This window comes from Protopterus annectens, chromosome 7.part0 (assembly GCF_019279795.1).
Source record: "Protopterus annectens isolate FY-2018-M chromosome 7.part0, PAN1.0, whole genome shotgun sequence".
NCBI lineage: Eukaryota > Metazoa > Chordata > Ceratodontiformes > Protopteridae > Protopterus > Protopterus annectens.
In genome coordinates this window covers 1994317373-1994341689 of record NC_056739.1, presented here as the reverse complement: position 1 = coordinate 1994341689, position 24317 = coordinate 1994317373, and the positions used below count along the sequence as shown (strand labels likewise).

The window sequence follows — 24317 nt, the reverse complement described above, 5'->3', positions numbered from 1 at the left end:
TGGGTGCCAAGAGCCCTCTTTCCTCGGTACCAGGAGGAGTCTGGAGTAGAAGCCTTGATCCCTCTTCTACTGGAACCAGCTGAATAGCTCTGATATTGAGCAGGAAAAGTACTTGGTTTTGACCTTCTGCCCACAGGTTTGGAGGAAGGTCTGGAAACTCGCTTGGATTGGCAGTGAATGGAAATAAAATCTGTACCCCTGGGATACAAATGTTGAGGACCCACCGGTCCTGAGTAATGGACGTCAATTTTTTTGCATGAAGGGCAAGTTTTCTTCCTAGGGGCACAAGCAATTGGGCAGGGCTGAGGAGTGGAGTAAAGAAGTAATTGTGAGCTTTTTCCGTAAGGAAGTGTCTTACCATTCCCTGCTTTAGGGGTGGGGGCACTCCATTGCTTAAATCTCTGCATACCCTGAGACTGTAGTCTGGGTGGTGTGTTCCACTGGGTCTGGTTTGAGAAGGCCTGGAGGGGGCTGGAAAAAAAACAGTGTTTGGAAGGGCAAGGCCTACTGAATCTAGGGGGTTGCACTTATAAGAATTCAACAGTCTGCAAAGACTTAGCTTTTTCTTTCATCTTTTTAAGAACCTCTTCTGCTTTGGTGCCAAACAGTGCTTATTCAAAGGAGCGTCTAGTAACTTTGATTTGACATGGTCTGGTAAGGTCTGCTCCTTCAGACAAGCACGTCTTCTCAGTACAAAGCCAGTGACTGCTGCCTGGCAAGATGTTTCTAGGGCGTCAAAGCCACACTGCAAAGTATGCTTGCTGACCTGGCTTGCAGAGTGTATAAGCTCCTGCAATTCTTTATTTTCTGCACAGTCTGAAAAGGTTACCACTTTTTGTTTAACAAGTTCCATAATATGTTGCTGGTACTTCAGCACGTGAAACTGACAATTCAATGCCCTAATAGCAAGAGTTGCAGAGGTGTATACCTTCTTAGCCCATATGTCCAAAGCTCTGGAATCTCTGTCCGAAGGGGTGGGATTCTTGGCTGTAGTAGCCTTGATACCTTTAGGCCCCTGGGAAATGATCTCTGGGTCAGCAGTAGGATTCTTGAAAAGAAATTTGCGAGTGTCAGGTACTCTGTAGTACCTGTCTGGTTTCCAAGGAGCAGGAGGTAAAGTGTCAGGAGTAAGACTGGATTCCATAAAAACATCATCCACAACATCCAGGACAGGGGGCATTGCTAAAGGCCTGTGCTGAGTAAACTCTAGAAATTTTCTGAGTCTCTTTTTGGACTGAAGATAGTCTTGGCATTCCCAGTAGAAATGCTCTCTTAAGGTATGTAAGATTTCACCCAAAGAAAAATCCTCTGGAGGGGAGGCAGAGGGAATGGATTCCTCTGCAACTGAATCCTCATAAGGGCATGTCTTCATAATCAGAAATCTTAGTCATCGGACTCCTGGTCTGTAGAAGCTGAAGGGGACTGGACTCTCTTAGCAGGGGAAGGCTGACTTCCCTTAATCATCATAATAAGATCTTCAGCCATTCTAACCATTTGTTTTTGTGGCATGGGAGCAGGTGTATGCACTTTGGTCATCAGTTTTCTAGGCGTAGTGCGTACTCTGGGCCTAAGAAACTCAGTAGTTCTGGTTAAAAAGAAGTAGTCAGTTTGATTCGCACATCAGTTGAGTGAAGAACTGCCTCAGAAGCCAGTGCCTGCACAGTGGCTCCGGACCCATCCAAGGTAGAGACATCCACAGGTTCCATAGTCTTAAGAGTCTCGCGGCATACCGGATTTCGAATGGGAATCCATTGAAGCGGGCATCAAGGGCTATGAAAGCGCCTCTGAGTACCAGCGGATTGGCGACTAGCTTAACAGAAGCGCCGTCGGCGGTTTTGGACCTATGCGGTCCGTCTCCGTCTTTATACTTATGTTTTTTTCGGAATAAATCAGTAGTCAGATGACTTACCAAAGCCATTTCAAAATACAGAGATAGACAGCAAAAGAATTTAGTGAGAGAGAGCCCGATGATGAATGGTTCGAGCATTGAACAAGGCACAAAACAGACAGCAAGGGACATCGTGATCTGGGCCTAAACAGGTGACGCAGTAAGAATGAAAATCTATGAGGTATTTGCTTTCCACAGGTTAGACAATTGTTAACTTTTTCTGACATTGGTTAGAGCAAGAAAAAAAAAAGGATTTCCAATGGGGTACTTAGCTTTATAAGACTTCAGGATTATTATTCAATTCGTAAACGAAAATTCAGGTAGCGGCCAACCGGCAATTGCGAACTGCTTCTGCTTAGGGCTCCTTGGCATGAAAGACTGATGTAATGGCGTCGGCTGCCTGTTTTTATACCCCTGACGACCTGACGTCAGTCCTGGAGTGACAGCATCTGACGGAGAAATACTAAGTCTCTGGTATTCGGGCCGACTGAGGGCTACCTACAGGCAGATAACCCAAGTGTGATGACTGCAACAGTGAAACATGAACATCAGAACTCTCCCCGTGCTTCTAATGGAGAACACATTTGTGGCCCCTATGTGATGTACAATCCGTGTCCAGTAGCTCAGAAGTGGCTTTTAATGGGAGACCGATTAAGAATGGTAAGACATAGGGTAAGAGTTCAGGTCCATAATCCATTGGTCCTTGGTTAGAGTTCAAACTGAAAGGGTGTTAAATTACTAGACTCTCAAAGACATTGCCACAGCTTAACTCCAAACATCTGCAGTGAAACCAGAGTATGCGCTGTGGAGGTTTCGCTGGCAAAGCTGCAGATGCCAAAAATGCCTGCATCTTAGTGCTCTCTCCAGGGAAAAAGATAGCCTACAAGATAAAGGGAAAGCCGGCCATCACAGATCCTCCAATTTGTAATTCGGCCGACCGAGGACCCGCCTGACGGCAGGAAACCCATCTGTGATTACTGCAGCTGTATGCACGATGAACATCTCCAGACATCTGCAGCGAAATCAGAGTATGCCCTGTGGAGGTTTCGCTGGCAAAGCTGCAGATGCCAAAAATGCCTGCATCTTAGTGCTCTTTCCAGGGAACAAGATAGCCTACAAGATAAAGGGAAAGCCGGCTATCACAGATCCTCCACAGTAATCAATGGTAGCACTGTCTTTTGCAGAGTTTTGAGTTTCATAAGTGGGGAGCATGCCAAGACACACTTTCAACTCAGACTGGATCATTAAAAATAACTTGCATCAGGCTGTCCTTGCCCAGCAAAGCAGAGGCATGTTAGCTGGCATAGACATTCTGCCTATTCATGCTGCTATAGCCATAGCATTTGTACAACAAAAATTACAATAGGGATGTGAAAGTCCATTGACGGACAACTTTTCTTGAAGCACAAAGTTAATTTTTCAGAGCCTGCTCTGAAATGGAGGACTGGGACTGAAACAGATTATTTAAGATGTAAAGCTGAATGTGGCAAATCAGAACAGTCCAAATGACTAACTATTTGTCTCATCATGTGTCAAACTGAAAAGATCTAACTCAAGATAGAGCTATCAAATCTACTATTATTTTGCCTACTTAACATGTAACACCAGCTTTCATAACTTGCAATACAGGCAAGTCAAACAATATTGCTCTAATTTAAGTACATCCCTATGATTATTGCATTTTACTTGTTTATGAGTATTTTTGTTAATGTGCACATGTGGAGCTTTTATGAATATTGTTGCATTTTTACATAGGTTCATAAGCTGTGTACTAAGCTAATGGCCCTGGAGCCTTTACAAGCCTAGCCCATAGGATTACCCTGGCATTGTGCCACCCAACCTTAGTTCCCAGTGCCTCTATCGAGTAAAGCCAATGGAATGATCCCTGGGGTGAACTTTTTACTTCTCATCCACTCATCAAGATTTCTCTTGAAGAGGGAAAGTGAGGTGCTATGCCTGACATGTATGGGAAGTATATTCCATAGCATGGGGCAGTCTCTGGGTTATGAACCTGTCCCTCCAACATGTTCTGATGATTGTGGTAATGAGGTTGAGGTCTTTGGTGCATGTGGTGCAGAGGAATTGGGATTTCTTCAGATACAGCATTTCTAACAGAGCTGGGTCAGACGTGGCTTTGTAAGTCAAGCAGAGATCACCTCTAAGTAGGCAATATGAGACGGAGAATAGTTGGGAGTTGTTTTAGTCTATCCATATAGGACAAATGTTTAAGGCCTAGGATCCTCTTTGTGAGGTACTTTTGCGGCCTCTCCAGTTGTTGGAGGTATTTAGTGAGGTACATGCCAAATGGGGCATTTTACTCAATGATTGGCCTAATGAGGGAAGATGCAAAACCCTTAGTAATGAGATCGGTCACATAGGACTTTCTGACCACAGTGGCAATGTGGTGGTCGAAAGAGAGGTTGTGGTCAACCTGTGTTCCCAGATCTCTTATAATGCCTTCTGTGTACAGCAGATTACCATCAATGTGATAATTCATGGGAGCCAGATTTTTCCCAAAGGGGATGACTACATTTTTTGGCACAGAGTTTTAGGCCATGGTTCTGACACCAGTCGTTGGTCTCAGTGAGACCTTTCTGTAAGATGGTCAAAATCACTTGGGGGGGTTTAATAATAACTCCCAACTTGCAATCGTCTGCAAACTTCGTCAGCCAGAGTTCCTTCGTGTTGGCCTGGACTTCAGAGAAGTAGTTACCAAACAGGAGAGGACCCAGGATCGAACCCTGTGGAACTCCACTCATGACTGGTCAGCAGTCTGACTTGGAGTCAGCTACTTTCACACTGTGGGTTCTACCTGCAAGCCAGTTTGCAACCCACCTAGTGATATAGGGCTTGATGCCTACCTGGAGTTTTTCTATGATTCCAGAGTGGGGAATGGTATCAAAAGCCTTGGCCAGATCAAGGTAGGCTGTATGAACCACCTTGCCTTCATCCAGAGCTCTGATGACCGACTCAAAGAAGGTGACCAAGTTGAGCAAGCATGATCGACCCTTCACAAAACCAAACTGTGTGGTATCCAGAGTTTGGATATTCCCTATAACCTTGTTTATTAGGACCATGATGATACGTTCCATAGCTTTGCGTATCAGGCTCATCAGGCTAATGGGGTGATAGTTCCCAGGGTCTGTAGTCGCTCCTCCTTTGTAGGGAGGGATGACTGTAGCAGTGTGCCATTCGGTAGGGACAAAGCCTGAGGTGAGGCTGTGATTGAACAGGGCACATGCTTGTTTATAATCTAAGTGCTTTTGTTAACGTATGCATGTGGACCTTTTCTCCTTGGTCTCTGTTGAAAACGGGTTCTGCTCAGCCCAGTCTGATTTTTCCAGCCAACAGAGGCAATAAATAAAATAACAAAAATTAAGTTGCACTTTAAAGAGGTCACCCTACTCTACTCTGCTGCTTAAAGGTAGAAAGCATCCATCTCCTTAGAAGCTGAAAAGGAGATGTTTTCACATAAATGGCACCCTTCAAAACAGACACCATCCAAGAGAACTCAAAGTTCCTCATCATTCTCCAAACAGTTTAGCTCCCACTGGGAAGTATACAAAGGAGCTCCACAGGCTAATCAACAGATGGCCCATCCAGGGGAAGCTACAGGAAAGTAGAGGCTTCATTATCTTTGATGACCCTTTATAAAACAAGAATACAGGAGTACTCACAGAATTCCCTTTTGAGGAAGAAGGGGCCGAGATACTGCCCTAACCCTTAGTTCTAGCAGTTGGCAACCTGCACACTCACCTAACCTACACAGCAACAGGTGAATTATCAGGTGTGTACTGGGTGACAAGTGGCAAGGACAAAGCACCTGTGTGGAATCTGTTACAGGTGGCACTAGGACAAAGCATGCTGGGGGACTTGTGCATCTCAGAATATCCTTCTCAAGGGTGCTCCTGCACTTCCTAGGAAAAATAACCAGCATGAGTCTACCAATAGTGCACGAGCATCTAAAGATGATTCTCTAGATAATCTGTAAAAGTTTCCTCAACTATAGCGAATGAGGTTGCCTCAATTCAGGTGGAGGTAGGCTGAACAGACGCATTCAGTCCAACTTCTACAAACCAAATGTAACTGGGGCAGGATTAAAAGGATCACTCGAGAAGATGGCTGGCTGCAACCATGATCCAAGCCTTTGAGTGTAGAAGGACAACAGAGACGTCTCACAACTCAAGTCCTACAAAATGTACCCGTTGTAATTCTGAGAATAACTAAGCTACAGAATAGTACTGCTATTTCACAATGGTGAATATAGACAAAGTCTAAAGTGCTGATATTTGAGTATTCCACTTATTCTGAGGTACAATGACCTGGGAGCCAATACATTTAGCAGAGGTGTGGATGGGGCTGATCTGACATTGGAGGGATGCATGGGTTGTGAAGCTCCCTGTAAAAACCAACAGTTTTAATGGTGCAACAGTCAATTCTGAAATTTAATCTTTAAGAGATGGGATCAAATCTAATGGTTCAGAGTTCTAGAACCAACAATTTCGGTTCCTGCGCATGTCATGAGGATTCCCTCCCAAAGTAGCTACTGGTGGTGTGTCTTTCCTGCTTCTTTCATAATCATCCGACAAGGAGTGTAAACTTGATCCCTTGCTAGCTGAGAGAGACAAGACAGAATAAGCAATACACAAGGAGCTTGAGGAAACCTCAGGGGCCAACTGTGAAGGAGAAGGCTTTGTCAGCTACCTTCTCCTGTGTTTACCTTGTTTCAAGATCAAGGGAGAGACTCTCCTGCCACACAATGTACTGACCCCCCCGCCTTAAAGGATGCAATTTTCTGTGAGCTGACTAAAGCCTTACTGTGCTCTCTTCTACAGGTAGCCAGGATGAAGTGCAAGAACATGAAAAAGTGCCTCTTCCAAGCAGTATAAAAAGTGTTGGCTCAGTTCCTAGCTTGTGAACTGACAGATGCAGGAACTCTCTGAAGGTTTTAGTGACTTAGGTATGAAATACAGGAATCTTCTATGGAGACACACTAGAAGTGAAATCTAACTTGTGTGAGCAGCAGAAAAGAACCTGCAAGAGTAAAAGCTTGTTGCATGCTTCTAAAACACTGTGCGACACTGTGATGTGCACTGCCATAAGGAACATGCATAAACTAAAAAATATTCAAAAATTTGTCAATTAAAGTTATGTACTTATCAAGACAGTCCCATACAAGGGAAACATGGTTTTATTATTACTCCATTATTTCTTTGCCTGAATTGATTTCTAAGGTCTCTTGAATGCAATTTGGCTTTCTGTGAAAACCTATGGTTTCTTTTTAGTAAGTTCTCATCATCTATTAAAACACTGTGGCAATTTCAATAAGCAATGGGTAGATACATTTCAGATGTTCACTTCCTTGAGAAAAAGCAGATAACTGGATGTTTTTATCCTTAACTGAAATGAGCAAATGCTTCCAAATGTCAATTTCCTCTAGTTGCAAACGGTGTATCCTTTCCTTCAGTATGCCACGCACAAACAATTTTTCTCTCTGCTTTCAATGGCAATGGATTTTGCAGTCTATGTATCACTTTGATGTTCTGTAAAATCTACAATTACCTTCAATAATTTATCACAGCATCGGTTTCATAACCTACACAATTCTCAGACTGAGACCAAAGTTAGTAAAGAGGGTTTAAGAATTTTTTTTTTTTTTTTTTTTACACACTCAGGTCACCAATTCTAGATAAAGGTACAATAACAAGTGTAACTGGAAACTGCAGGCTTAGTCTTAATAAATCTCCTGGAAGGCTGATTGCCAAGGCGCTAGAGATTTTGTGATTTCATTAAAAGAAATGTTCTTTCACTGGTTTTGGTCGTTTTGTTCTACTGCTGCTTCTTGGTGGTTTTAGTCTTGATATAGTCCGTTAGGTGTAGTTTCTTTATCAATGCCCAAGCTAAAAATGCAACCTGAAGTACAGATGTTCACCATACTGATCACTGCTGCTGTAGCCTTAGCTATGGCAGTGGGTGGTTGGCCTAATGGTTAAGGTGTTTGCATTACAAGCACAAGGTGCAGGGTTTGAGTCTCACAAGGGATAATTGGCTAGGCTTAAAATGTCTCGCAAGGGCAGTTAGCCTAGTACTAACCTATGAACCTATATAGCAATTATATCCTACCAAGGCTAGAACAGCTGGACAGCTTCCAAAGCGTCAGGGTACTTACTTGCACTCAAACCATTAGGCAGCAGGAGCTGAGCACAGGTTTGAGCACCAAGCCCTAAGCTAAGCGTTCATACTAGCAGAGTGAGAAGCTGAGCCCTAACAGGACACAAGAGGCTAAGGGTAAAAATATATCTGATGTTGTCATTTTCATTCATTCCTCAACTGATTGGTTCAGATCTGAAACTCAGATCAGATATGGCCACTTCTTCCAGATCATCGGATCATAGAACTCTCGAGCTCCTACCTTTACCCATAATGCCCTTCCAACCTAATGTACCTCCGATCTCATTTGCAGCCATTTGGTATCAGATGCAGATTCCTAGCTTTTGAGCGATTTTGAAAACCTGTGGATTTCTTTCCTTCTAGTGGTATTTCTGAGTTGCTAAAACTTTTGGTATCTTGTCTTTCTGCTTCCTCCCTCACATAATTTACTTTAGCATCATTCCTTTTTACTGCCAAGCTACCGTTTGTCGTATTTCTTCAGTTACCACTGCTGGTATTCCTTCATACTCCCTTGAGCATCTTTCTTACCACTGTTGGTAGTTTCTCCCTTGCATCCCTTTTTCTCTCTCCTTTTTTTTTTTTTTTTTTTTTTGAAAAGTGTGTGATTTTGTTTTCTAGTCAAGTGTCACACTTTCTTCTCACCCTTTTTGGTTAAAAACTTGCATCAACCTGTTGCTGATGGCATTTATAATTGTCAAAGAAAACTTCTGGTTTAAAAAATGTACTTCCTGTGGGCACAAGATCTCACATTCTGATGCTCACAGGGAATGTGCATTTCTTGGGTCCTGCCCACCTTGATATAGACTGAGACTTGCTCTGGTTTCAATTCTAGGGCTTTAATTGACTGTAAAGACAAGTTAATTCTGCGGGGACTCTTGCCTTCCAAATCTTCCATATTGGTTGCTGGAGCTCAAATCCCTTATAAAAAGTTTGAAAAGGCTAAATTTGACTCGCAAGCTAAAAACAAGGAGTCCCAGAAAAGGTCTCTGGATCGTCCTTTAACTTTGGTTTTGGATCCTTTATTGGAGCCCCCTGCAAAGACCCTAAAAAAGGTCTGATCCACTGGTCTCTAATCCAACGGCCTGAAGTTCTAGATTACCATGGATCCATACCCCTCTTCCTTTGGATCATATTTTATATAAGCTCCCCTCTCCATTCCTAAAGGAGTCACCTCGAAGGAATTCCAGGCCTCCTTCCACTACCTCCTCTCTTCAGTCCTCTGGAAGCCTTTCAGAAGCAAACCTGGACAGGATGATGAAGTTCCTCAAAGCACAGATACAGATGGGGTTCTCCCAGCTCTGACCCCTCTGGGTCTGAGAGCCAACGGCTGTCCACTTTCGCTTTGGTATCTCCTACTCCAATTTGTCCTTCTGTTTCAGAGCCACTGGATCCATGATCTCTGGGGGTGTCTACTTTGGATCAGAACAATGTATGTAGACTCTGATGGTTCCCCCGATCCAACTGGCTCTGAGTGTTTCAGAGAGAGAGAACTCTCAAAGCTGAAGAGTCTCTGCACTGGATCCGTGGGCTTGGAATAGACTCCAAAGCATTTGGAGGAGTTTCCCCTTGGAACCTCAACATTGGACAGTGTGGGTCCGACTCCCTCCTCAGGCAATGTGCTGAGGGGGTTGCAGGAGTCAATGATCTAAGTTTTCAGTCATGGGACCTTTGACTTGTGTTTCCCCTACGTGTTCTACTTTCAAGGTTGTGGATAGGGTTTCTCTATGCCTAGAGAACAGACATCCCTCCCCCCACCAGATCAGACAACCCTAACTCACAGTGTTCTGTGTCCTGAACCTTGATCATCTCCTTCCACTGGGACAGCCAACCCAAGCAAACCTCCAGACAGTCCATCAGGGCACCGTTATCTCATCCAATACTACCCAGAACACCCCAATGTGGAAGTCTCTGGCAAGAGGACGTGCAAAAGGAGGCACTTACATTCCCCTCAGGAACCTCTCAGAGAGTACACTGATTTTGATGAGGGATAGGGGACCCCCGGATCATCACCCGATGATGTCACCTTTGGAGACATCTTGGAGCTTTTAAAACAAAGAGGTGGCTGGTCTTTGATATCCACCCTCAGGAGGAAACTGTTTCTGGAGGCTTTCGGGCCTGGCCCATCTACTTCTTGGGTGACCCCCCCCCCCGCCTAGTTCATTGACGTAGTTTCTCAGCGAGCATAGAAAGAGACAGACTCCGTTAAGCTAATCCCTGAGAGATCAGATAAGATTCTTGCCCCACCTAAAGACTGTGCACACTGGAGCAAGGGAGTTCCTGCTGATAACATGGTTGTTACTGCAGCTACAAGAAAGGAACTGGCAGAACAGAGTTCCCCTGTCCCTCCCTCTAACAGAGAGTCTAGGTTATTTGACAGATTTGGGAAGCATGTTTATGCTTCAGCAACCTTTGCTCTTCTTAGGTTGCTAAATTACTTGGCACATTTACAGGACTGCAAGGGATATGATCAAGGAGCTTACCAACTTTCTGGGTCCATGTCAGCAAAGCATAAGGACAGAATCTCCTTGCAGGTGGCCACACTTCTTTCCATCTCAAATGCATCCATGAGGTTGATCTCCCAAGCTGAAGAAGGTACCTCAAGGGTGGCAGGTTCAGGCATAGCCATCAGGAGGTATATGCATGGAAGTGCTTGAGTAATTTCGCAGAACCATTTAAGTCTTGTCAATGTGCCCTTGATGTTCCTTCTCTTTATGGCCCCAAAGTTAAGGGCACACTACCCAGGTGTGAACAAGATGGAAAGACTGATGTGGGTGTACATTTTTTCTACACCTCAAAGGCTCTTCTGTGGGAACCAACAAGGTGGGTGAAAGAAGTCCCAGGATCCTTTCCAGGATTCACGCAAAGATAGGTCTTCCGGGGGGCAGCAGGGAGAACTCAATTGGAAGGTAAACCTTGCCGCAGAGGTGGGCAACAGAACCGGGGCTTTAGAGATTCTCAGACAGTCCCTATCAGCAGTCCTGAAAGAAGGTCCAACTGACCATCTCTGTAAGCAGTCAGGGGTCATTTATCCCTGCACCAGAAAACCTGGCTAGCCATCACAAAAGATTCATGGGTCCAGAGGATTATATTCACAGGTTATACCATACCATTTTCACTAGACCCTACCAAAGTATGAAAGAAAAAACCTGATGTTCCATCCAGTCAGAGGGAAGCAGCATCTCTAGAAATAAAAAAAAAGCTGCTTCGAGTTATCCAAGAGATTCCACTAGACCAGAAAGGGTCTCGGGCTTACTTAAGATTCTTCTTCGTGCCAAAAAGACAGGGAACCCAAGACCAGTTTTGGATCTCAGCAAATTAAATCAATTAGTTCATAACGTTTTGGATGGTCATACTTCAAATCCATTTTACCCCAAGAAAGACCATGTCTAACAGATCTTCAGGAAGCATGCTATCACATCAAAATGAACAGGCGTTCCAGAAGATACCCACGCTTCTGTCTTGGAAGCAATCGTAATCAGTTCAGAGCACTGCCCTTTGGTCTCACCACAGCCCTCAGTGTTCACTAAATGCACGGCAGTGGTAGCAGCTCACTTGAGACTGCTAGGATTCTGAGCGTTTCCCTACCTAGACTACAGCTTCAATTCGACCTCAACTAGGTACAAGTCCAGGGATTACTTGTTCCAATTGTGTTTTCATCTGGGAATAAGTCAATTACAACAAATTGCAGCTCACCCCTAAACTGTTCATAGAGGCACGTTTGAACACAGTCAGATAACTTCTCTCCCCTCTACTTGAATAAACACTACAGTCCAAAGAAAAGAAGGTGATCCAGAATTCATTTCCTCCACCCTGTCTGATCCTACAGGCTTTGGGTTTCATGGCAGAAGCCATCAGCCTTGTTCCACTGGCCAGATTCCATATGAGGATCCTTCACTGGACTCAGTCAACTCAATGGTCCATTCTCCAGCATCCATTATCCATGCTAGTCAGGTTCACTTAAGCATGCAAAAGATATCCTCTATGGTGGACTCCCTCAAACCAGCTATGCAAAGGCTGTCCCTTTGCTCTTCCCCTTCACAAGGTCTCAGTAACCATAGATGCTTGCAAGCGCGGGAGGGGCACTTCAGAAAGACCATCCAAGGCACATGGTCCCCTGAGGAGGCCAATTCACATGTCAATGTCCTGGAAGTGAGGGCTGTCCTAGTGTTGCAAGCTTTCCAAGATGCTCTCCCCTTAGGGACAACTGTGATTCAGATGGACAATATGTCGGTAGTCTGGTACATCAACAAACAAGGGGGAACCACATCCTACCCTCTGTCAAGAAGCTAAGAGTTTAGCAATGGGTAATCTCTTCCAATCAGTTTCTAGTAGCAAAGCTTATCCCAGGGGAATCCAACTTGATTGTAGACACGCTAAGCAGGTACATTCTGATGCCTTATGCGTGGTCTCAATGTCAACATGACACATCCAATTCTCCATCACTGGGGCCAACCATGCTGCAATCAATTTGCCTTTCTCCTCAACAAGTGCAGCAGGTTCTTTGCCATTGTCCCTCTATCAGGGGAGTCACCGAGAGATGCTCTAGTTTACGAATGGAGATCTGGACTCCTGTACGTTTTTACACCCTTACCACTAATTCTCAAATTTCTTCAGAAAGCACTTCAGTTGAACAGCACTGTTATCCTCATTGCCTCCTTTTGGCCTCATCAGGTCTGGTTCCCATTCCACTGGTCTCACCTTCTACATCCTCCATGGATTCTAGCTCCAACTTCAGACCTCCTGTCTCACCCAACAGGCATGACTCATCCACACATAACAGGCCTCAAACTAACTGCATGGTTTCTCCAGCTCCACTAATTGCTAGACAACCCAGGCACTCTTCCCTAGTCCATCATATTTTGCTCATCTCAAAGCTTCTAATAGCAAGACTTACAAGAGTAAATGGAAAAGTTATTTTCTTGGCCCGTTTTCAGCGCCTGTACCAGTGATCCTCAAATTTTTAGCTTTGATCTTTAATGAAGGGGCTAGTATTTTTCAAATATTAGAAATGGCAGCCAACTGAACTCTTAAGTTCCAAAGTGTGAAAACAACTCTACACTAGCCTCCTCTAAATTATGAAAGGTCTTTCTCAAAGGAACCGTTTTGCTTTGACCTCCATTAAAAGATCCCACCCCTTGAGATTTAAATATAATGCTTCAGGCTTTAATTCAATCTCCATTTGAACCCTTCAGCCAAAGTTGACCTAAATTTGTATCCTGGAAAACCACTTTTTGAGTGCCTATTACATCAGCCCGAAGAGTATCAGAGTTGCAGGGTCTGTCTTCAAAAGCATCCTTATCTGATTTTTCACAAGGACGGGGTGTGTTTGCAGACTAATCTGTCCTTTTTACCTAAGGTAGTTTCAAAGTCAAATATTAACCAGGTCATTAATCTCCCAATTTTTTTCCAAATTTTTCAAATAAAGGGGAGTACATGTTATACCCGTCGGGTGTGCATAGACAATTTCATTTTTACCTTCATAAAATCAAGAAACTTAGGAAATCTGATCAGTTGTTTTCTTTTCTCCTGTCAGACTAGGAAATCCAGTATCTAAAGGTACATTAGAATGGTTGAGTGACTGTATACCTTTTGTCTACGGTACATTAGGTTAATCTCTACTAAAACCTCCTAAAGCCCATTCTCAAGAGATCTATGGCAGTTTATTCAGCTTTTTCATTACAAGCTGGATTTGATTTCTAGGAACATAGCAGCTTTTGGCTCAGCAGTGCTCCCGACAGCATCAGATGAGGATTGAATGAAAATGACAGCATCAGATTAAAAAGTCAAGTACTCACCATAATGTTTCATCTGTGTTGTCCATTTTCACTCTCTGAACTTCCCATCAACCTACCACCTCCTTTTGTGCTTCTGGAGAAACAAAAAAGTTGTGTAGGATCCTGTGCTCCTTTTGTGAGCTCCAGCTTCCATTTTCCTATTCTACCTCTGTTTTATTTGCTGTCCTTTTACATCTAGGAGCAGCAAACTCGATTGGAGGTACATTAGGATGGAGGGACATTATGGGCAAAGGGAGGAGCTTGAGACTTCTAGGATCTGATGATCTGGAAGAAGTGGTCAAGTTGGATCAGTCTCAGATTCAAACCCATCAGTTGAGGAAGAATGACAATGGACAATACAGATGGAATGTGATGAGCACATAACTTCTTAATGCATAGACACACCCTGGCATAATTAAAAAAAAAACAAGCTATTTGATTTGCAAGCTCTTATGGTAAGTGAACTGCATCTCCATTTTCCACAGAAACAGGCTTTGAGAGCCAATTCTTCTTTTATGCCAAAGGTGGTATACAAGTTTACTTTAAGCCAAGCTATCAATCTCATGGTTTTCCTTCCTGATCCTAAAAATGAGGGAGAAAGGATATGCCATACCCTGGATGCCCACAGACAACTCTGATACCATCTTCACAGAACAAAATCTTTCAGATCTTCAGATTAGTAAAAAGAACAGACGACCTGTGTCAAAACAGGCAATTTCCAAATAGTTGTCTCAGGCTATTACCCCTTGTTATTTTCACACAACAAAACTATCTCAAGCAGGATCATGGCCCTCCCTATCAGGGTCCTGACTTTTTGGAATGGGTTGGCTTCTGGAAGCATTCTAGAAGAAGCAGCAACTTGGTTCTCTGTACATACTTTTACAAAGCACTACAAGCTTGATTCCTTCTCTAGGTCAAAAATCACGCTTTAAGACCATTCTCCAAGGGTTCCTGGACCCTCCCTTCAAACTCCCAAATGCAGTAAGCTTGGGTAATCAACCCATACAGCTATGGCTACTGCAGCAATATCAATATGAGGCTCACAGTACAGATATGCAAGTAAACTTACCATAACAGTAGATGTTCAAATGATCACTGCTGCAGTAGCCACTCTCTCCCTCCAATCCCTCTTTCTGCTTTTGATTATGCCAGAGTGTGCATATATGTACCCATTTTTACTCCTAGCAAAGTCCTCTCTGGGCTCAGCTTCCCTGTCTCAGTTGGCATGAAAGTTCTCAAAGGGCTTGGTGCCCAAACCTCTCTTTTTTAGGCAGCTGAGCTCGAACTAACAGTTTGGCAATTGGAAGATGCCTTGCAGCTTTAGAAGCTGGCTGATTTGCATCCTTAGCAGGATACAACTCAAAGGTAAAGCTACTGCAGCAGTGATCCTTTGAACATCTACTGGTATGGCTAAGTTCTACTTATACAACTGTACTTTCAAAGTTGAAAAAGCAACTACAATCAGTTGTTTTGCAAGTCTAAAATTCAAATCAGCATTAAAATCCTATGCAACACATGCAAACTAACAAAATCAAAGGCAGTTACTAACAGACTAACTGATATATTTGCCAGTGACTGAGAAAGCAGGAAACCCAAATACTTTTAATACAAGTGACTAGAGATACAGATTAAAGTAAACACTTCTTACCAAAACACACACTGTGGCTCCATGAAATCACAGCAAAAGAGCAAAAAACTTTTGACTGTAAAACAAAATCATGTCAGGAATGCAGCCTACTTCATACCATTTTAGGTTAAGACATTACAAAATAATTACAGTTATGTTGACGCATCAGTATTAGAGAGAATCCCAAGAAGGGATGAAAAATATTTCAGACTTTTGAGTGCAGCTGTCCTTTAGAACTACAAGCATTATAAAACTTTGCACCCAAAAATCAAATTAAAGAAAATTACCCTGAATCTCCAAGAATAATGACTTTAAGCAGCACTTTTTTCCTTGATGTCATTGCTTATCTGCAAAAGAAAAAAATGAAAAATGTAAGATTTTTTTTAAGGACTAAGTGCTCGTTTCTTTTAAATTCTTAAATTCAGTGCAACAAAAACTTCATTTTTAAATTTTTCACTTCATTTGTTAACCAGGTGAACTCAAGGGTTCACTTGAGACCTAAAGCCCACAATCTCGAACCCCATAAGACTGACACTCAAAATCTTGAAAGCCCAAAAGACTGAAAACTCAAAAGACTAAAAACACACAGGATACAGACCGACTATATTCCAGACAAGGATACAGTGAAACAAAGACAAACCCATATTACTTGCCACAAAGTATGAGCAGGGGGAGCAAGCCCCCCCTGCCCCATGTGGGGGGCTGTGCCTCCCACAACTCCTGCTACTTAAATATATCAACTCAGACATTGCACTTCACAGAACAAAATGGCAAACATACCATTACGTGTTTCATGACTGCCTGTTGTAACCTTAGTAATGTTACCTTCTAACTTGCTACACTACAACATAACTCATGTTAGTATAGTGAAGTGCAATCTCAGAGTTGATATATTTATGTAGCAGGGGGTGTTCTTGTCTCTGTTTCTCTGTACCCTTCTACTGGAATATAGTCAGTCAGTGTTTGCATCCTGTGTGTTTTCAGTCTTTTGGGATTCAGTCTTGAGTTTTCAGGATTTTGGGTGTCAGTCTTATGGGATTCGAGATTGTGGGTTTTCAGTCTTCTGAAGTGAATCCAAGCTCACTGGGCATAAGCCTCTTTTGAGGAGCACTGCCTGGTTAAGTGACTTTCTCAGAGTGGTACAGCAAGCGATTGAAGATTAAGTTAATCAGACAATGGACTGAGGGATGAAGCTCACTAGTAGTTCATATTCTTAATACACACATAGATAGACATTTTAATAAATGTTTATCTACTTCAGTACATAAGCCACATAATGGTCCACATTCCAAAGCAGTTGCTTTCAGTGGATGTCAGTCCCGACTGCTAAAGATTTGCTCTCAGTGACCAACTTTACTGGGAAGCATATCGATAAACAGGCTTAAACCAGGGGCTAGATTCCACCAGCTCTCAGAGTAAACAGCCACACTGAGAGCAAGTCTTTTTAGAACTGGGCCCAATATCCTGACCATTTAAATATAAAAGTAGGCTTGTTTAAGTAAAAGTAAAAAAGTCCACCAATTCTCCATCACCTACAGTTATGTAGCTACAAGAGTATAAATTAATAATTTGGTCAAAGTAAATAATTACACAATGCACAAGAAATGGATAGTACTGATTTTACCTATACAGGCGTGGTCACAGTGATGAAGACAGCAGGAAACAAGCCTGTCACATTTGTAGATCATACCCACAAAATTCATGCAAAACAAAAGTGTGAAGTACACAAGTGTTACACTGGTTACAAGTATGTTTTAATGGTGTAATTTCATTTGGTCTTCTGTATACAAAATTTCTATTCTTTAACTGTAATTTTGAGCATTCCTACACTGCACATATACACAACCAGGTTATATCATACAAAACTGAAGCCAAAAACTATACATAAACCTGTAAATTCAGACTATAAAATTTAAAACTCAAAAATGCTAAACAAAACGTGATAAAACACTTGAGTGATTAAAACTTGTGAAATGTTTTTGGAAGCATAGGTTCTGAAGATGGTGTGTTGAGACTTTCTGATAATGCAAGAAAGTCACTGCACACCACAGAGCAAAGTCAAAAATGTCACACAGTAAACTGTACAAATGTTTCATGTGAAATGGAAGCATATTACAGCTCTTAGACATTAAAAAAGTTATGTACTCACCATAACATTCCATCTGTGTTGTCCGCTTCAGTCTTCAAACATGCGAGTCTCTGTTCTGACCTAGGAACTGACTCTGCCGGTAGCAACCCAAGGACTCCAAGCTACAGCTCCTCCCACCTCACCCATACTGCCTTGCTCCTACCAGATACCTCTGAGTTTGCTGACAATCCTCCCTTAAGAGAAAATACATATTTCAACAAGAAAGCTTAAAGGAATGCTCAGGAGCTCAAAACAGGAACGAAGGTTCCCAGAATTATCCATCAGGTCCTTCAGATATAAGGAAGGGGGGGGGGTTGATGAAGACTGAAGCAGACGACACAGATTGAAGGTTATGGTGAGTACATTAACTTCTTAATCTGACGTCTGTTCAGTCTTCATCAAACCTGTGGGACAGAGTCCCCAGCTACACTGATCTGAGTGGCCTCATGGAAGGATATTCTGGAGTACTGCAGAGCCAAAAGCAGCCCTATTCCTGGAAATATCAAGTTTGTAATGCAAAATAAGTGCAAGAAATCACCTATGAAGCAGGTGCACAAACATCCTCCAAGGAAACTCTAGACCAAAAGGCTTGAGATATGGCTATGGATCTCGTGGAATGAGCTCTGACTGATCTAGGTAAAGGAACATTGTTCAAAGAATAAACATGAGAAATACAATCCCTTAACCATAGAGCAATAGTAGCTTTAACAGTTTTCCCCTTTTCTGGGATCTGAGAAAGACACAAACAGGTGATCAGATTTTCTGAAAGATTATGTCCTATGCAGGTAGAAGTGAAATTGCCTATGAACATCTAAGAGGTGCAATATAAACTTACCCTTATTCTGAAAATTTGTGAAAAACACAAGGTTACTAGAGTAATTAATGGTATTTAATGACAACAAAGAAAGAGAGATTAGTAGGTAAAGTAACTCTCTCTATATTAAAGAAAATAAAGGGATTTAGAAGATAAAGCTTGAAGCTCCGAGACCCTTTTGGTAGAAGTAACTACTACTAACAAAGCTGTTTTCCAAGACAAAAATTTTAACTCTGCCTTTGCAGCAGGTTCAAAAGGAGGTAATATGTCAGAGCTTGGAGAAAATGCAAGATCCCACAGAGAAGTAGGAGCTTTGATAGGGGGACGAAGAAGGAATGTACCTCTGACAAAGACTTTGCAAAGCCTAGAAGAAGCCAAAGTTGCAGCATTTGCTCCAATATGAAAACTAGAAATGTCTGCCAACTGAACTTTGACAGTAGAAAAACTGGGCCTGAATGAAAAAGACCAGCTAGGAAATCAAAGACGGTCAAAATGTGTGCTGTAAATGTGTCAGTATGATGCTGTTGGGCACTAAATGGAATTTTACACTTCAACAATTGGCTAAGCTTCTGGTGTCATTCAAAGGGGATCCAGTATCTGTCTGCCTGGGATGACAGGATAGACAAACCACGATGCTTTGCCAGAGATGGTCTGCACCTGTCACCCCTGGGATTCAGGTTACTGGCTAAAGCTCTTGCCACCCCTATAGTGCCTTTTTTAGGCAAGGTTTAAAGGACAAAACCACCACTGTAACAGATACAAGCATGCAAAATCTGAAGGTAATGCTACTCAATGTAGAAGTCTAAACCAAAATGCACTCTCTCGAGGCACTACTAAAAATGGAGAACATAGATATCTGTGCAATAACTGAGACCTAGTTCAAGGCTCCAGAGAGCACCCCTGCAATACCAGGCTACAACTCTTACCACACTTCGGACACTAAACCAAGACCGAAACACTAAAGGTGGAAGAGTGTCCATATTCACCAAGGATATTCACACCTCCAGGCTAGCTGCCCAACATAATGAATCTGAAATTCTCCAGGTGCAACTAACACTAGGTAAGACTGCAATCCAAATTGTAGCTTGCTACAGATCCCCCACCATGCCCCAAGATTCTCACTACACCTTTCTAAACATACTGGAAAATATTAAGATACAACCAAACACCCTAATACTGGGTGATTTCAACTACCCTGCCATTAACTGGGAAAACTACTCGGGTACCAACACCTTTTCCCAAAGGTTCTTGGAATTCATAAATTTCAACGCCCTGGATCAACTAATCCATTGTCCCACCAAGGGCTCCAATATCCTAGACCTGGTCATTACCAACATGGGAGATAGATGTTCCACACCACTGGTCACCCCCTCATTGGTCAGGTCTGACCATAAGCAAATCACCCTTGACAGCCACATCCCACCCACTCCCCACCCACCCAATAAGGAAACCTCCATAAAACTTCTCCAAAGCCAACTTCATGCTACCCAAGTCAGAAGTGACAAACTTCATGATACCCATGCAGATGGGAGCTGAAAGTCTGACTGCCGAATCCTACACTAAGTCTCTGTACGAGCACATCTACTCATGCATGAAATTATGCCATCCCAAATAGAACAAAGATGCTCTCCTCCAAAAAAAGGAAGCCAATCTGGTGGTCCCCTGCCATAAACAAACTATACAACAGAAGAAAGAAACTGTTGCGGAAAAGAAGAAAATCCCAGGATGCAAAAAACTCCCTTTACCAGCCTCAGTAAGAAGCTGAGATCCCTCATAAAATCCTCCAAAGTTACAAAAATAAAATTGCCAAGTATTCCAAAGACGACCACAAGGCATTCTATAGTCATGTCAAGAATATATAAATGGCAATGCTCAGATATGCTCTCTGAGCTACAACAGAATGGCATTAAACATACTGATCCCAAGGATATTGCCAAAATCCTGGCAGATCGATTTAGTGCCAACTTCACCCCACTCTGACCCCCTGAAGGGCCCATCTCAATACCAAAAGATTGCCAAATTCCAGTAATCATGGCCACACAGGTAGAAACCACACTCTCCACAGCTAAAAAGACAGCATCCATGGGACCAGATGACATCCTGGGCTGTGTACTACATGAACTACAAAATGAACTGGCACCTCACCTAAGTGTAGTTTAATCATAGCTTCACCTCAGGCTTCATGCCCACTGAGTGGCGCACAGCTACAGTTATCCCACTCCACAAGGGGGGGGGGTCCACCTTGGAACCGTCCCATCAGTCAGACGAGCCTGATCTGCAAGGGCATGGAACGCATTACCATGGAACTTATAAACAAAGACATTGGCAACTTTCAAACACTGGACCTCACCCATTTTGGGTTAGTGAAGGGCCCATCTTGTCTCCTGAACCTGACTGACTTCTTCGAATCAGTCTCCAGAGCTGTGGACGAGGGTAAGGCAGTCCACACGGCCTATATGGACCTCGACAAGGCCTTCGACACCATCCCCCACGTCACTCGATGGGTTGCCAACTGGCTTACTGACTGAACCCAGACTGTAAAAGTAGCAGACTCCAAATCCAGCTCCAGACAAGTGGAGTACCTCGGGGTTCAATCTTGAGACCGCTCTTGTTTGGCATCTACTCCTCTGATGTACAGGCCAACACTAAGGGACTCTGGCTAAAGTACAGTTTTGTACCTACCATAAATGTAGATGTTAGAGTGTATAACCCTGCTGCAGTCATCACACTTGGGTTATCCTGCCGTCAGGCAGTCCCGCAGTCGGCCCAAATTCCAAAGTCTTGGTCCAGCGTCGGTTGCTGCCGCTTCTTCCCTGACATCAGTGCGCCAGGGGTATATAAGAGGCATCCAACGCCATTTTCTTCAGTTTTTCTTGCCCCAGATGTCAGGTGCCCCCAATAGGTAGGCAAAATATATATATATATATATATATATATATATATATATATATATATATATATATAGCTGTATAAAAATAAAACAATACCCTTAGGCATAAGCAATTACACCACAGAGGTAGTATAGGATAGAGTGGTAGAGATAAGCTAGTTCAGAGGGGATGGAGGGAGGGTAACCTGGACTGCAGCAAGGTATACACTCGAACATCTACATTTATGGTAGGTACAAAACTGTACTATTATCAAACAAAAATGGCTGTAGGTAAAACCAAGGTGCATAAAACATGAAGTAAGAACAAAAGAACAATGCACCAAGAAAACAGTGGTAAGCGCTTTCGCAACACTCAGTTGCTTCTTCAGACAAAATGTTAAAACAGCTCATTTCTTAAATACTCTTGAAACCAATTAGCATAATTAGTGATGTCATACCTGAAGGAGCATTTAAAGGCACAGACAAAAACTAAACATAAATCAGATAAAATACATAACATAAGCTTCTACTAAGCATAAAAAAATTTAAAAAAAAATCAGTTATGTAAAATTCATTCATAAGTAAGAGGAAATAAATATTATGCTTAAAATTATTTGTGTTTAAGACGTCTGGCTTTCAAAAAAGGGACCAGAGATGTCGTACCATTAAGACCTGGATATTTGTCTGCATTAAGTTTAATTATCCATTTTTGTTCACAACATTCAGTAATATTTTCTATATCCCCTCCTCTCAAATTTTTATGCATCTGTAAGACAAAAAAACTGGAAGGAATGTGAGGGATCAGTGTTCAGGACATGATTAACTAATGCATTTGTATGTTTTCTATTCCTGATATCACGAAGATGTTCCAAAATTCTATCTTTAAAAGATCTATTAGTCTTGCCAACATAGAAAACAGGACATCTCTTGCAGAAACCATAATAAACAACCTTTTATGAACATAATATTAAGCATAATATTTATTGCCTCTTATGAATGAATTTTACATAATTGATTTTTTAAAAAGATTTTTTATGCTTAGTAGAAGCTTATGTTATGTATTTTATCTGATTTTGTCTGTGCCTTTATGCTCCTTCAGGTATGACATCACTAATTATGCTAATTGGTTTCAAGAGTATTTAAGAAATGAGCTGTTTTAACATTTTGTCTGAAGCAACTGAGTGTTGCAAAAGCGTTTACCACTGTTTTCATTTGTTTATTTTATTAAAGACGCTATTGTGCGCTACCTTGGTGCATTGTTCTTTTGTTCTTACAAAACTGTACTATGTTCATCGTGTTACCCTGCTGCAGTCATCACACTTGGGTAGAATCCCAAAGCTAAGGATGGGAGGTGCAGTCAAACAGGGTTAGAGGTGGCTAGAAGGCTCTGCAAAACTGCAGTGGCGAAGCCAGCTCTAGTCAGAGTAAAGTGGTAAGTTTTAGTGTTTGGTGAAGGTGTGTACTGAACTCCAAGTTGCAGTTTCCAGAATATCCTTGGTAGGCACCCCCCTGAGGAAGGCTGTAGATGTAGCTGCTGCCCTGGTGGAGTGGGGCCTAATGCCAATAGGAACTGGTTTTCCATGGTGGGTGTAACAAAAATGTAGGCAATGTCCTATCCATTTGGAAATGGTCTGTTTTGAGATGGCCTTTCCTTGTGATGCTGAGCATAGGATACAAAGAGCTGGTCAGATTTTCTGAAAACCTTAGTTTTATCCAAGTAGTGACATAGCTGCCTGTGAATGTCCAAGGAATGCCGGAGTCTTTCTACTTTGTTCTGCGGATTTGGAAAAAAGGTGGGTAAATGGATGGTTTGATTTAGGAGCCACACTGGATACCACCTTAGGCATAAAAGAGGGGTTAGTTCATAGAGAAACTCTGTCTTGATGAAAAATGAGGAAAGGCTCTACCACCATAAGAGCCTGAAGCTCTGAGACTCTTCTGGCTGAGGTAATTGCTAGCAGCAGGGCAGTCTTCCATGATACAAACTAAGTCAGCTGAGAAAGCTGGCTCAAAAGGAGGTAGCGTAAGTTTTTCTAGAACAGAATTGAGGTCCCAAGTTGGTGTTGGTGCTCTCCTGGGAGGCCTGATGTTTTTGGCCCCTCTGAGAAACTGCCTTAGAAGTGGATGTGAAAATAAGGGAGGATCCGTGTTGTAGTGAGGTGAAATAGCTGAGGCATGGATTTTAATAGATAAAGAAAGTCCTTTGTGTAACATCTCTGTTAAATATTGTAGGATCTGAGGTATGTCCGGCAGAAGGGTATTTTGGCCTTTAGCTTGGTTGCAGGCACAAAACCTTTTCCATTTGTCTGAGTAGGCTTTCCTGGTGCTGGGCCTCCTGGCCTCCAGAATAACATCCATAACAGCTTGTGAAAGAGGAGCTGGCTGGTTGCTTAGGAGATTTGCCACACAGCCAAATGTAAGGTTTTGAGCTGGCTGTGTGGAATCTGTCGCTGTGTGAGCAGATGAAAAATTTGTGGTAAAATCCATGGTGGGTCCTGGGCCATATTCCTTAATAGTGGGCACCAGTGCTGGCGTGGCCAGTCTAGGGAAATGAGCATCATTCGGTGTCTCTCCACCCTGACTTTCAGCAGCACTTTTGTGAGAAGGGGCAATGGAAGGAAGGCATATACTGACAGCATTTTCCAACTGAATGAGAGCGCGTCCACTTTCCAAGCTTGATGGTGAAATGTCCTTGTGCAAAATTTTGTTAGCTGATAGACCTGTTTGCCAGCCCCCAAAACTATGTCTGGGTGTCCCCATTTTTGAGTTATCATTGCAAATACTTGTGGATCCAGTTTCCACTCGTGGGGATCCATGATGTTTCTGCTTAGGTTGTCTGCCAATGTGTTCTTTTTTCCTGGCAGGAATTGAGCTTGTAATTGTACTTGGTAAGCCAGTGCTGTGTTCCACAAGGTCATTGCTTGCCTGCATAGAGAGTAGGAGTGTGTACCCCCTTGTTTATGTACCACATTACTGTGGTGTTGTCTGTCCTTATTATAAGCTGTCCTGGATGTAAGAGGTCCTTGAAGGCTGTCAAGGCATTCTG

General features: G+C 42.7%; 1 protein-coding gene across 1 annotated transcript in view; it reads right to left on the bottom strand.

Moving 5' to 3' along the window:
- The window catches only part of RAB7A (RAB7A, member RAS oncogene family), a 620307-nt gene that overhangs the window by 280652 nt on the left and 315338 nt on the right, over positions 1-24317 (bottom strand). The window contains exon 2 of the mRNA XM_044076435.1: positions 15748-15807. Coding sequence (XP_043932370.1) covers positions 15748-15800 — 53 coding nt within the window. The 5' untranslated portion in view covers positions 15801-15807. The remainder of the gene's footprint in view (positions 1-15747; positions 15808-24317) is intronic.